The sequence below is a fragment of the Eurosta solidaginis genome, chromosome 5 (assembly GCF_040869045.1).
Source record: "Eurosta solidaginis isolate ZX-2024a chromosome 5, ASM4086904v1, whole genome shotgun sequence".
Taxonomy (NCBI): Eukaryota; Metazoa; Arthropoda; class Insecta; order Diptera; family Tephritidae; genus Eurosta; species Eurosta solidaginis.
The window spans coordinates 20607380-20621987 of record NC_090323.1 but is presented as its reverse complement, the minus strand read 5'-3'; the positions used below and the strand labels follow the sequence as shown (position 1 = coordinate 20621987).

Genomic DNA, 14608 nt, shown 5'->3' with positions numbered 1-14608 from the left:
TCGTATAATATGCATCTTTAAGTTTTGGTAAACAGATGCCAATGGACAGCTTGTCAGCACTCACGAAGCCTGATACAGATTACCAATATCAGAAGTCTCACACTATAGACTTTGCCCTGAATGTTTCTTTTTTTTTGAGTCAGATGTCGGTTTTTATAAGAGTCGCACCAAGCTAACCCTGTCTGTCCAAGCAACTAATCGAAGTGCTCTAAATAAGTAAATAAATCATAACTACTGCAGCTGCCATCTCAGCTAACTTCATAATATTTAGCTTGTACCTTCACGCACCGGCAATCCTCATTCAAATTTAAAATAGAAATAAAACTCCCACTCAGCGAATACATAGTGGCAGTGTGGCCCAATTAAGTATGCGGTCATAAAAAAAGAACAGATTTTTAACCGGTATACCATGACCTATATGACACGAAGTAGAAGAAGTATATATGCATAGCTACTGCGAATACACATAATATCTAATGGGAGAATAAACACCCTCAAGCAACCACCGCCAAACAACACCAACCCCCGCCCTCTTTAACTCCACGACTCTAGCATCAGTCAGAATTCACTTCGCTTTATTTTTGTGTACAAAAATTGGCGGCACAATTCAAATTGGATTATCCGATGTAAGCATGCAAAATATAGATGATGTGCGGCGCGCGTATGCCGAATGTCAAATAACGAATTGCGAATGACAAACAACGAACAACATATGCCAATGAAAGTATGTGGGTATTTAGTCATGTGGTACAATGTACAAATGTTGTCATACTGAAAGTGATAGTGTAAGTTGTTGTAGTTATAGTTGGTATTAGCTAATAGTCGTTGCTGCACCTCATATTCAACCAAGCGCGGCGAGTGCAGCGCGTTAAGCTTCTCATACCGAACAAATGCTTTCCAAACACTTTCGTCTTCGTTGCGCTCATGCTACTATTTTGTGGTGCGGTGCGCGCGCGTTGGTGCGATGAGACGACGTTGCGGCATTAGATATTGCTTAGTTGGTCGTACATATATTAATATCTTTATATATATTAGCATGCGCTTTTAAGTCATAGTGTGTAGGTAAGTGTTCGTGTGTCCCAGTTTCCATACTGTCCTTGACCTACTCCACACCAAATCGAAAACACGACGACGCTACACAGCAACACGCTATGGTTTTAGTTAGCGAACGATTTTGATTGCTGTTAGCGCTCAGCGCGCTCATCGTTTATTACTCAGCGCGCGCTCACCAATGATGGTATTTGCTATAGCGCGCTGCTATTGAAAGAAGAAGAAGCGCTCTGCTTACCATCAGCTTTTTAATCACAAACGTGATAACTGAGCTTTAGAGAGCGGTCGTTGAGATAGTATGTAAAAATGAGAGCGCGCGTATACAAACACGTAAATGGAATATTGCTTCATCCATCAGCTGAAAATGTAAACTATTAGTTTTGATTATTTTCATTAGAGCGGGCGCCATTAGAAAAGCTTTGCTACAAGTCACGCGCGCTCTTATTTTCATTGGCAGCGCCTATATATTTTTTTGAAGCCGGCAGCGTCGCGCACAGTGACGTCGACTGCTGTGTCGAAGGCGCGTAGCTGAAAACGCTCAGCACTTGCTTGCTCACGCATACATATTCGGCTTTTTTTTTTTTGCTTTTATTGCAATTACATTATTCTTTCAATGTTTCTGTTTCGTTTTCGATTTCAATGATGTTTTTTTTTTTCAATGTATGCGGCATGCGTGTAAATGTGCGCGCGCGCTGAGCGTATACATGTACGTTGAATATTTGTAAACAATATGCTTGACCTAAATTACAGTTTCTTGTTTGAGTGAATCAAAAAAAAAAAATACATTTACGAACGAATAATGAAATACAAAAACAAATATCACATAAAGCAAAAACGATCAACAACTTAACATGAGACGAAATAAAAAAAGCTCGTTTTTCAATAACGATTTTTTCTTTTGCATACAAACATACATACATATTTAAACAAATATTTACACATATATACGAAACCCAGTTCTTAGTGGGTGCTATCTGCTAAGTGCAGATTTCAAGACTGCAATCACGTTTGCATCATGGAATGGTGTCAGCGCGTTACTAAACGCCCTGCTTATGCCACAGCAGCAGCAGCTGGACGCCTGTTTATATTTCAGTTACATTACTCTTGTCCTTATTTTATGAAAAAAAAGAGGACAGCGCATATATATCTACATTGAGTAAAGTGAAAATATGTTCATTAAAAGCGCATATGGAATTGCATCTATCTACTTGTTATAACTACTTATATTGTTATAAAATAAATATTGAAACACTGTGTGCATTTTGTAATGAATCATATTCACGGAAGCATGTATTGAAACTTAACATACTTTCAGGCGCAATATATTTTTTTATTGCTAAATACCAGTGAGCTGCAATTATTCATGGTTTAAGGTTATTAGTGGACTGACCAAAAAATTAGTATTAGTGCATACACAAACATAGAATATCAAGCACTTATATCCACTAAAACACATTGACATAGTCATGGTTCGTAAAATGAATAACCGCTCATAAGCCACGAAGCAGTTCAGTACTCAATTGTCTTATTGAGCAAGAAAGTCAGCTGTGTTATACGAAAACACTAATTTGAATCAGTATGACTAACAATAAAATAAAATGAATATAGTCATATCAGTCTTCTGACGCCAGCAACACAACGATATACACGAAACTAAACTGAATACAGCGCTAAAGAAAAACCGATAATAAACGAAGTATACAGTGTATTACACACAAAACCAACATGCTACTGAGTTAAAGCGACTATGATTTCAGCTTATACTCAACAATGTCATATATGTGTTGCGGGCACTCGTATGTATTTTCTATTTTATGTGCTAGTCACTCATAGTATTTGTCTGTACTTGACTATATACACATTTAGACACATTTTTTTGGATCATGACTAAGTGCACTAATTTTATTAGTACTCAAAGCAGACCTCTGCTAAATACCAGCTTTAATTACCACAAATTTCAAAATATTTAGAATAAGTATTTCCAGTTACGCGCAACAGTAATTGTTGCCTACTTTCAGGCGCATAGTACACTTGAATTGATACCTCTTTTTTAACGCGTTATTAAAACTAACATCCAGGATCAATAACTATAAATCAAACTATTTTGGAAAATTTAACAAAAATATGGGGACTTTGCATACTTTCAGATATATATCTTTTTTTTACTGACTTCAATGATTTAGCCTACTTTTCAGTTTTAAGTTTTAAATGTTTAAAATCAGATCGGTTTGTGAAAAATTCTCCATCACTCCTTGGGACGCATAACAAACATTGTCTTGATACAGAAGTTGCTAACCTCAATTGTAACTTACATAATTTTTGGCGCTTACTAAACTGTTTATACATAACTAACTGGTAACCTTACGGTATTTCTAAGTATTCCAAGTACTACGGAAAGATCTATATATATTCACTCCAAAAACCCGTAATGTATAAGAAAATTCAACACTGAGTATTGAATACTTTCAGGCACATAACTCAGTACAGGCTTGAAGCATTTTTGATTTACTCTACATTTAAGACTCATCTATATATTTTAAATGTCAAATAATGAAAGCCGATCTGTGCAAAATTCCAAGCCTATGAAACGTAAATATTCCATTTTACAGACTTTTGGGCGCATAAAAATTTTCTTTGTTTAGAAGTTGCTGTCTTGAGTGCTATATAATCCAAGATTTTGCATATCGACTGCTGAGTGGTATATCACTTTCAACAACGCCCTATTTCAGAATTTGCTTCAAAGACACCCTATCTCATAATTCGGTTGAAGAACGCCCTACCTCAGAATTTGTTTCAAGAATGTCCTATCTGAGCTGAAATTCAATACTTTTGATACTAGCTGGGCAATTATGAAAAATTTTCTGAAATTGGAGGCCCAACCTTATTTGAAATTAGGGCGTTATTGAAACAAATTCTGATATAAGGTATTTTATAAAATATTCTCAAAATGCATACTTTAAGGCTCAATAATCATTAATGGTTTCAAGCAAATGCTATGAAATGTGCTATTTGTATCATATATTTTTTTTTACCATGACAACAAGAAATCAAACACAAAAAATAAAATAATAATATAAATATAGTTTAAAAAAATTAAAAAAAAAAACACACGCAAAAATGGTGCCGTTGTACTATCTACAATCTACTTAGATATTTGATGTTGATAGCACCGTAGCACAGAGGTCCGTGTCTCCGATATTAAGCACAACTCGTTTTGCAGCGTGTTATTTAACCACTGCCGCGGGTCTTCAATAATTACCGCTAGATGGGTCTAACTCCTCCTAACTCCCTTGCGCGCCTAGCCTAGAGAGTTACAAAAAAGCATACATACAAGCGAAGCTAAAATAAGCGTCTTAAAAATAGCAAATTTCGCCAAAAAATAGCATAACTGACTGGATGCGTCTTGCATTTATTTTATTTTGCATAATTTTAGGCGCATGCAATTTCTTAGAGGAATAGTTACCAAAATCTGGGATTTCAAACTAAAGCAGGCGTTTTGGCCCTACATGACCATCTATTTTTACCGCTGGAAAAAGTGGTGTTATGGTCAGAGCAGCCTGTTCGGTGGGAAGAGGAGTTCCAGCTTCCTTTCCACCTCGCTGATTTTTGATAGGAAGTTTTGGCGAGGTTCGCCTCAAGAAATTTATGGAGAGGTGACAAAGTGTGAAAAAGCTTAAATAGACTGCGCGTTCTGAGCTATGTTGTCTTGGCTCTGCCTCCCAGGCTCTGCCCTCAGGGGCTCGGAAAGCCATATATTATTATTGGCGACACATGTTGCCATGTAAATGATTAAAATCATATGTCACACTGATCTTTTCACCAGGGCGGTTATACGCGAATAGAATGTATCGCGCAGTGTAGACTTTGAAATTTTGTTAGTCAGTTGAAGTATGCTCTGGGATAGGGTCAGCTTACCAAGCGCTAGACTGTCATTCCCTTTTTACAAGTGGCGATATCACTGAAAGCCATAATTTTCAATGATTTTTAACTCCCCACTGGTTTGAAAATAAATGTTATGTGCCCAATTTTAGGCGCGTTCAAGTTATGTAGTCTCAAGCCTTACTGGAGCTTAATTCACTGAACCATTTTACGTTCCGAAACCTGCATATAGAGTTTACGACCTTAAATGTTAAGCTTTAAGGGAAAATATTGTCCAAAATCTAAAATTCTGCTTAGCTTAAAAAATATTGCATACCTTTAAGCCTATATAATACAACAGTTGACGATGGGTGAGCCATTTCCATTGCTTCGGAAGTCTACTTAGACTAAATGTGTTTTAAGTTAGTTGTTAGAAAGCTCTAAGTCTTCACATTTTTAAAACTTCTTATTCACTTCAATTTTTTCCAGCCGTGAGAGCGGACCGAATGCGCGGTGGACGCAACAAATTCGGGCCCATGTACAAACGTGATCGAGCGCGAAAACTGCAAGTGATGCGTCAGCGACAACTCGCCTTGCAAGCGCTGCGCACCTCAATTGGTTCGGTGGAAATGAAGTCGTCACCACTCTCACCAGGCTACCAACAAGCATATCCAAATATGAATATTAAACAAGAAATTCAAATACCTCAGGTAAGATTAGTTAGTAAAGAGACCAATTACAAAGCACTACTAAATTGCGTACATAGATGCGCACAATGCAGTAAATACAAGTTGGCACTAAAAATAAAAATTAAGAAAAGCAAATTTCAAATTGCAATTACCCTGCAAAAATCTTTAGATCATTTAGTCCACTGGCGTACTTACCATTATACTCCACTGTAATGCAGCAATGGACCAACTCATGTTTCTACACGAACACATTGTAAGCCGATCATTGCTCGTTTTTAACGATTGTAATCACTACACGATGTTTATTGGACTGTGGGTACTCCATGGATTACTCTGATGTAATGCGGAGCTGGAGTATATGGTCGAGTCCTAGGACATCGCAATGTTAATTGGACCATATCTTTTCTGAAGTGTGGTTAATTTTGGAGTACTCGGTTGGTCCATAGCGAGTACTCCATACATGCATGTATGGAGTACTCGCGATTTTTGCAGGGTAAGCTCAGGAAGTCGGACAAAAGCGCGTGATGAATTTTTGTTTTTAATTTTGAATTACTAAATAAGCTATGAGAGTAAAATTTAGTGCCCATTGCTACTTAATGCATGGTGCCCATTTGTGTTGCCATGAACTTTCAATTGCTTTGTTATCTATCTTTCCTTTTTCCTTAAACGTAGGTGTCCTCACTTACACAATCACCCGATTCATCGCCTAGCCCCATTGCCATTGCGCTTGGGCAGGTCAATACGAGTGGCGGTGTGATAACGACGCCAATAAATGGCGGCAGTGGAACGGGTAATGCTGGTAGTGGTGGCGGTAGTGGTAATGGTGGCGCTAATAACAACAACAACACCAGCGATATACTCAACCGTGGTGGTAGTGGCAATTGTCACGACACTGGAACTGGATCTCTACAAAATGCGTCCGAATCGAAAATTTGGTATTTAATTTTACAATTTTTTGCTTTTCGTTAACGAAATATTCGTTCAAAATTTTTGCATGCCATCATTTAACATATCTTCATTTATTCGTACATAGCTGCTGTGGCTGATTTTGATAATTTACACGTACAAAATCGTAAGCAGTTTAACAAATTTGGAGAGGTACCGCGCTGGGGCTAACTTTTAATTGAGATGATCATTTTAAAAATATTCTCAAAATACTTATAGGGAACTTCTGATCTCAGATCTTTCTTTCTGAATTCGGGAATGAATTTCTGTTGATATAACTAATGTTCTGATGTGGGCGGTTTGTCAACTGAATTCTAAGGTAGGACGTTTTAGTAAAAAGTTCTGAGATAGAACGTTCTTCGAACAATTTTTATATCTTCACGCTAAGAGCAAGCGAGTCATTACACTTAAGAACTGTGCCTTCAGCCTGTGATATTGCAGTTTTCAAGTTTGTGATGGTTGGTTACGTGCCTTTCCACAATTAAACAGCAAATATATTAAATTGATATATCTAGGAACTCACTCCATGGTAAGACCAAGAGCTCTGTAAATCTGCTGGTGCTTACTGCTCTTTCCCAAATCTTAGATCGCGATGTAAGGAAGACTATTATTTTTAATTTTCTGTCATCCCTTTTCAAATTTGAAGACAACACTGCGTTGTGCCATCTTCAGTACAATTTTTTGTAATGGCACTGAACATAGCACAATGTCAAAAAGGCTTGAATTCACTTACCTTAAGATGGTTTGACGTATTTTACGCTGGAGGAAGGTATTGATTTGCATTGTAGAGCGAAACTTTAGGTCATACTTAGGATGCGGTTTGAACTTTTGCCTCTTTCTTGCTGAAAGTAGGTATACCTACCGTTTTATAAACGGAATACGGAAAATATGCAAAATAGTTGAAGCGTTACTATATTCCGTACCCAAATAAGGCAATAACATAGAAATATCAGAAACCACCTAAAACTAGGTTTGGATCACATACAACTCCGGAATCATAGCGGAGCTGAGTCCTAAATAAAGACTAGCTTTTTCTAACCGGAACGGGACTACCATTTACGGTTTAAGGAGCATCTCAATTAATTGTTAACGCCATTAGCTTTGAGATTGGTATTTCTAATAAAAACGGCACCTCTCTATTGATTGATTCGACAGATCCTATTTTTAATACTTCTCATGCAATTTTCAATTCAAAAACTCATAAACCTTCTGTTTTTCGTTTTTCGTTTTTACTTTTTCAAGCTTCGACTCTGGTACGCATCCTTCAAGCACTGCTGACTCCATTATCGAGCCACTCAGGTAAGCTACTTATAAAATTATTTTATGAATTTTGTTCTTCAAGTATATTCATTGACTCTTTACCCCATTTTCCAGGGTATCACCAATGATACGAGATTTTGTGCAATCGATAGACGATCGAGAATGGCAGACACAATTATTTGCGTTATTACAAAAACAAACCTACAATCAAGTGGAAGTTGATCTCTTCGAATTAATGTGCAAAGTGTTAGATCAGAATTTATTCTCACAAGTGGATTGGGCAAGAAATACAGTGTTCTTTAAGGATCTTAAGGTAAGTGTGATTTGATGATTACTTATTTGAGGATAAGCAAGAACCTAAAATATATGTTAAAGTGATAGTGACTTGCGCAAGATTAACTTCGACCATATTTCCTTAGAAAAATATGGTTGGGATTCGATTCAGCAAACGAAGTCCAATATATATTCCAAGTACATTCATTATTTGGCACTTAAAGATATATACGAATTCGTATGTCTCACATCAAAGCGCGCTAGTTCAATGCTTGGCAAAAACTAGATTATTATAAGCAAAGCCAAGCCCTTTCCTATGACTGACTCCAATGCGTGGACTGTTTGTTTTTTTCTGTTCTACCGCCACCAGTTGTCGAAGTTAATACCAACCGAGCGCTTTCGTCTTTTCGCATAACGTGGGCTAGCTAGAAAACTTAAAGACTTGTATTCATTTGGACAGCCTTTCAATACACCAATAATTCATCGGATTAGCAGATTCTTCTTGAGTGATTTAACTCTACGGCACGAAGTGCTATTTCCATCATTAATCTAAAGAAATCAAGCGTTTTGTCTGATACATACCTACTTAAGTCTTAAATCGGCGAAGCCCTTTCCAATTCTGGCCAATGATGCCAACTTGAGCAACTTTTGTAACGAAGGTGTGGATTATCTAATCCTGGAGAATACGGATTTTACGTATCATGAAGATCTGGTCTGAAAGCGCACTGATAAGGTTCAGTCAGCCGGCTTACGATGAACTGCATTATTTCGCTCAACACGGTTTAGAGAATCACTTATGCTTTTGATTGAGCGGGAAGCATTTAAGTTCTTATTGCGGAATACGCTTTGGCGAGGGCTCCATAAATTCCTCGCGTAGTTCTCCGGCACCGGAAATATGTACAATTCTCACTTTGCTATAGGTACGTGGTCAAGCTCAGTGTTCTTACGTCGTGGATTAAGGTATCAGGCTTATTATCATCTTAGACTCTTAGCAATAACTTGAGTACATTGTAAACATCTGCTACGAGCTCGCCATTATCCTGACCAGAATGTCTCTTTCTGGAAACCTTCTGTCATACGCCGGCTTTTATGGGGTAATTTTTGTGGCGCAGTTCCTATTAGACGGCTTTTTAAATTACTCGCACTCAAACCGATCCGGAAACTCATTTGCCGGGTATGCTACGAAAGCTTCTACTTATAGTTTTTTTGCTTTATTGCTATTAGGCAGCTTTTCAAGCTCCCTAGAATTACGACCTCCCATGTGGAATGTCATCGGATATGCTAGGAAAGCTTCTATTACTATCTCATCACTACCCTTGTAGTACTACTCCCTCGCCATTGATTGAGCTACCAGACATACCAGATCCTTCGCTGCATTGCAATGCTTGAAAAAACTTCCTCCTCCAACTAAGCACGCTCTCAACGTCTATACGTCACTATTAAATTTCTTGTCGGAATTTTTCCCCGCCTTCAACTTGTCTGCTCGCATCTCTTGTAAAATGTTCCGGCACTGTTCCTCCCAGTGTAACTTTTCTTCATTTAAACTAGGCGTCTTTCGTCCCTCTTCGCATCACTATAGTGCTCACTACTATATCGAGATATGCTCTTTCGCAGGCGGCGCAGTATTCCTCATCGTATCGGCTGCTTAGCGTACCGCGGCACTTGCCCGAAGACAAATCTAGCTGCGCCGTCTTTTTTCCATCACAAGCCCACCAGTATGACCACTCATCTCTTGGTCCCTGTATTGTCACTTTACTAGACGTCACAAAGCTGTATCAATCCTTATCTATCACATTTCGGGCGGCAATGCCATCCTTCGCATGGACGAGGACCTTTGCAAAAAAAGAGCTAACTCCTAATGAGTGTGGGAAAATGCTAGGTTTATGCCCCTATTCCGCAGTTGTTGTTGTTGTTGTTGTAGCGATAAGGACACTCCCCGAAGGCCTGGGGAGTGTTATCGATGTTGATGGTCCTTTGCCGGATGCAGATCCGGTGCGTTCCGGTACCAAGCCCGATCATTTGGGTAACGATTTGTTATGACTACATGCGACCTTCCTGGTCACACCGCCCTCCCACCCCCTAGATCCATGAGGAGTTCGGGGTCGCCAGAGCCTCGACTGTTAATGAAACAGGATTCGCCACGGATAGGTTAGGTTGACAATTGGGTTTGGAGAAGCTATATATTGCGCTGGCAACCTGAAAGGGTTGCGCTATACAACCCCTTAAATCTGGTATTTTAGTCGCCTTTTACGACAGGCATACCTACCGCGGGTATATTCTGACCCTCTAACCCGCTAGGGGACCTATGCCACAGTCCTTAAAATACTTACCTTGATTGTCATCAAAAGAGAGATTATTTTAATAGGATTATTGTTGCTTTTGATTTGTAATAGCTCGGCGCGCAACCTGGTCCACGGAATAGGAAGAAATACTTACGAGGGCTTGCATACGCACAACTTGGTGAGAAGACGCTTCCAACCTCAGTTTGTTTCTAAAAAATTTACCTCTTCGTCGTTCGCTTTGTTTCGGCCTATAACAAAAAGCAGTGTTGGGCCGCTCTTCTGAATTCTGCCTTAAAAAAGCTGCGCTTTAAATACAAAGCTCAAGCGCCATTGCTACATAATCCACGGTAAATTTTTTTTTTGTTGAGATCCCATGCTTAAATTTAGCCATTGTATTGCTGTGCACAAATCTTTTTTATTTTTGCGTCTGGGATTTTTAATTTTTTTATGCACGCGCGCGCGCTGTTCCGATTATGTAAACTTATATTGCGGGTCAGTGTGAAGAAGCTGGCGGCATGGTGAGGAGCGAGGCTACGATTTGTAAGGGACGCCAGGCAACAACAATGGTAATACCAAAAGGAGTAATACAAAAGAAGCTCAAAAAGGCAACAACTACAACAAAATTTATTTTTAAGCCTGAATTTAGTTTCGATTTCATTTGCTTGCTCATGCTGGCGCTTTTGGTTTCTAAGTTATTGTTGTATTATTGCTCATTTTGTTGTTGGTGTTGTTGCGGCTATTTGTTGCTTGACTCGCCCGCTGACTGACTGATTGCTTGGCTGCTGACCTACTTACCAAGCAAAGCTGAACAAAGTGAGCTAAGCACATACAAACATGCATGAGTCATTCCATGCGAACTTCTCCTACAGATAAATTACACTAAAACTTTAAGAACTTTCAAAAAGTTGAAATTTTAAAAAATGCATGAGTTCTGTTCGGCAAGAAGTAAATAATTTAAAATAAAAAAATTTTAAGCACTACCTTTATATAAATGGACAAAAATCTGCGAAAAATATCTGCTTATTTAAAGACATATTCCTGCTAAACTTTGATTTTTAAATTTTGACACAGGAATTGCAAAAATATTTATGAGAAGTAAAAATATAAAAGTTTAGCAAGAATATGTCTTTATATAAGGAAAGATTTTTCGCTGATTTTTGCCCATTTATATAAAGGAAGTGCTTAAAATTTTTTTATTTTATTTTTATTTTCTCCTTTTCAGTGCTAGGTGAAAAAGAGTACTGCCATATGATTTACAAGGTGAAAAACATACTTTTATGAGTTCAGAATGCGTACTATACTTGTATCTATACAATAAAGTACATATTAAAGAACTTGTTTTTACAAATTTATCTTTGTTATTGTTATTGTTTTTAAATAAAGATGTCCAGCCCCTGAGGATGCCAAGGAGCTTGGCGAAACGTCGGGTTTATAAGTGAAGTTTAATATTGCACTGTTCAAATATTTGACCATACAAGCCTATAATAATTTTGAATTTAATAAAATCAAATTGGTCAGCAAAAATCGATCACACATTAAAGAATTACGTCAAGCTACATTAATTCTTAAACTCCTGAAAATTGTTCATATATGCCAGGCTTGGATTGCTGCAATGGCTGCAGCTTAATGGGAAGTCTCTTAAAATTTGATCGTGAGATTCCCCCGTTCCGTACGATTTTTCGCTCTATCGCTATCGAAACTTTTTATATTATGTTTTCACTGTCATCCGCCTCTAAATTACGTTTCAAATTTAAAGTCTCTAGCTCACCGAGAAGTTACTTAAAAACCGATCTCTTAATTCCCAATTTCGAAATTCGTATCTAAATATTTATAATCTAATTATTTCGATCCGTGCGCCACCTTACGCAATTTTTTTCTCCTTTTGTTCCTTTGTCACGGCATTTTAACCTATCTGTGAAGTTTCATGTTTGTAGCGCAATGAGAAGTTACTTAAAAATCGATCTCAAAACTCCAAATTTCCAAATTCTTATCTAAATATTTCGATCCGTGCGCCATTTAACGGAATTTTTTCTCCTTTTCTTACATTTTCTCGGTGTCTTAACCTATCTGTTAAGTTTTACGCTTGTAGCTCAATGAGAACTTACATAAAAATTAAAATTCCCTCCGTTCCGTTTGATTTTTCTAAATATCTCAGCCCGTGCACGCCCTAGCGAAACTTTTTGTATTGTGCCATCGGCTGTCATCGACCTCTGAATTAAGCTCTAAATTTTTACCTCATCGAGAAGTTACTTAAAACCCGGTTTCAAATTTCTAAATTATTATCTAATTTTCGATCCGTGCGCCAACTAACGGAATTTTTTTCTCCTTTTGTTCCTTTGTCGCGGTGTCTGAACCTGTCTCTGAGGTTTCATGTTTGTAGCTCAATGAGAATTTATTTTAAAATCGATCTCAAAACACCAAATTTCCAAATTCTTATCTAAATATTTCGATCCGTGCGCCCACCTAACGGAATTTTTTTCGCCTTTTCTTAAACTTTTTCGGCCTCTTATCCCATCTGTGAAGTTTTACAGTTGTAGCTCAATGAGGATTTACATAAAAATCAATCTCAAAATTCCCTCCGTTCGTACGATTTTTCTATATATCTCATCCCTTGCGCATCTTTTTGTATCGTGTTATTGGCTGTCATCGACCTCTGAATTAGGTTTGAAATTTTTCAAATTCTTATCTAATTATTTCGATCCGTGCGCCCACCTAACGGATTTTTTTCTTTTTGTTGCATTGTCACGGTGTTCTAATCTATAGCAAGATTCGTATGAAAAGCGGACAAACTTTCAACCGACCTAATATAAAGGAAGTTAAAAATCATAAAAACCATTTTCGGAGTCTACGAGTACTAAAAGATCTTCCAACCTAAGCGAGCTCATATAATTTGAAATTCATCGTTAGGATGAGTTGTTATGGAAATCCCCATGTACAAAAGTCGTCAGTCAATTTACGCTCATGACGCAACAACACATTGCACAAAGGTTTTTACCAATACAACAACACTCACTTTAGGCCGACCAAAAGTCAATGCGAGTTTTACTGTATGAAAATTTATAAATATGTTGATGTGTGCGCTTTTGGTTTGTGTTTTTTTAATGCTATTTTAAATTCTCTACATGTATTAGTGCAAGCGCGCGCGTCGTACATTCATGGACAAACGCGTAAGCCGCCGCTGCAGCCGCGGCCAATAAAATGAAGTCAGCGATTGTAGTGAGCTTGAGACGCGTAAACTAAGCGTTAGTATTCGCATTGAGCGCACGTCAAAGCGCAAGTGCTGCTAAACGCAAGAGCTTGTCTGTTTGATCATGCTCACACATAGTTCTCTAATGTTTGCGCGGTATTGGTATTGTTGTTAACGGCGCATTTATCACTTAAAGCTTGTCTCAGCGCAACATACTTTATTGTGAGCTCAAAAGCATAGAAAAGTTGTGTTTGCTCTCTTGAACTGAGCGCACATACTTTTAACGCTCTTTGCGCCATGATCTTGAAAGTTTTTTTTAAGCCAGCATAATTGTTTCATAGTTTTCTCTACGGAAAGTAAGAGTGAAAATTGGCCTTGGACGGAAATTTTCAATGATGCAATTTATTGCTTCTTTCTCTCTGTTGTTGTTGGTAACAAAGCCATCAATTGTGGATTGTGACGCAATGGGTAATGGCGTGCAACTGGACGGCAGATTTACGGTCATGACAGCGGTCGCTTCTGACTATCAATCTACTAGTTTCTTTCATGTTGGATGGAACTGTTTACGTAAGAAATCTTTTTTAAAGCAAATAAATGGGATGAGTCGGCCCTGAAGGTCGCGGTGTCAAACAAATTGTTTCACTGACAGACGCGCTTGTACACGAAGCGTGTTTTACGGTAACATCGTCAAGAAATTTATTATCCTGCTGTGGTCCCACATTCAGCTCTCGAGGATCCAACTGAAATATTGGTTAAATAGAAAGCATTTCTCTACAATAGAACCATCATACATTGGCCTCATAGTTTCTTCTTTACTTCCGTGGTTCCGTACTCTTTACGCTTAAGATCGTCCTGGTATTCGCGCTGTCTAAGCGTTCCTTCAAAATCAGTAACATATTTGCAAAGCTACAACCTCCGTACTGCACGTCTTACCAACAGTGTTGCCACCTTCATTCTATCGCAACGATTTAAGGCACAAAACTTAGCGTCAGATCGGTTCTTCCAACTTGTGTTGAATGTAATGTCTATCTGAGAGACATTGTGAAGCGTAATAGGGATAATCT

The 14608-nt window shown here is 38.1% G+C and overlaps 1 protein-coding gene across 1 annotated transcript in view; it reads left to right on the top strand.

Moving 5' to 3' along the window:
- The window catches only part of ftz-f1 (ftz transcription factor 1), a 54098-nt gene that overhangs the window by 24596 nt on the left and 14894 nt on the right, over positions 1-14608 (top strand). Inside the window, exons 2-5 of the mRNA XM_067791798.1 lie at positions 5398-5618; positions 6270-6532; positions 7785-7841; positions 7917-8115. Coding sequence (XP_067647899.1) covers positions 5398-5618; positions 6270-6532; positions 7785-7841; positions 7917-8115 — 740 coding nt within the window. The remainder of the gene's footprint in view (positions 1-5397; positions 5619-6269; positions 6533-7784; positions 7842-7916; positions 8116-14608) is intronic.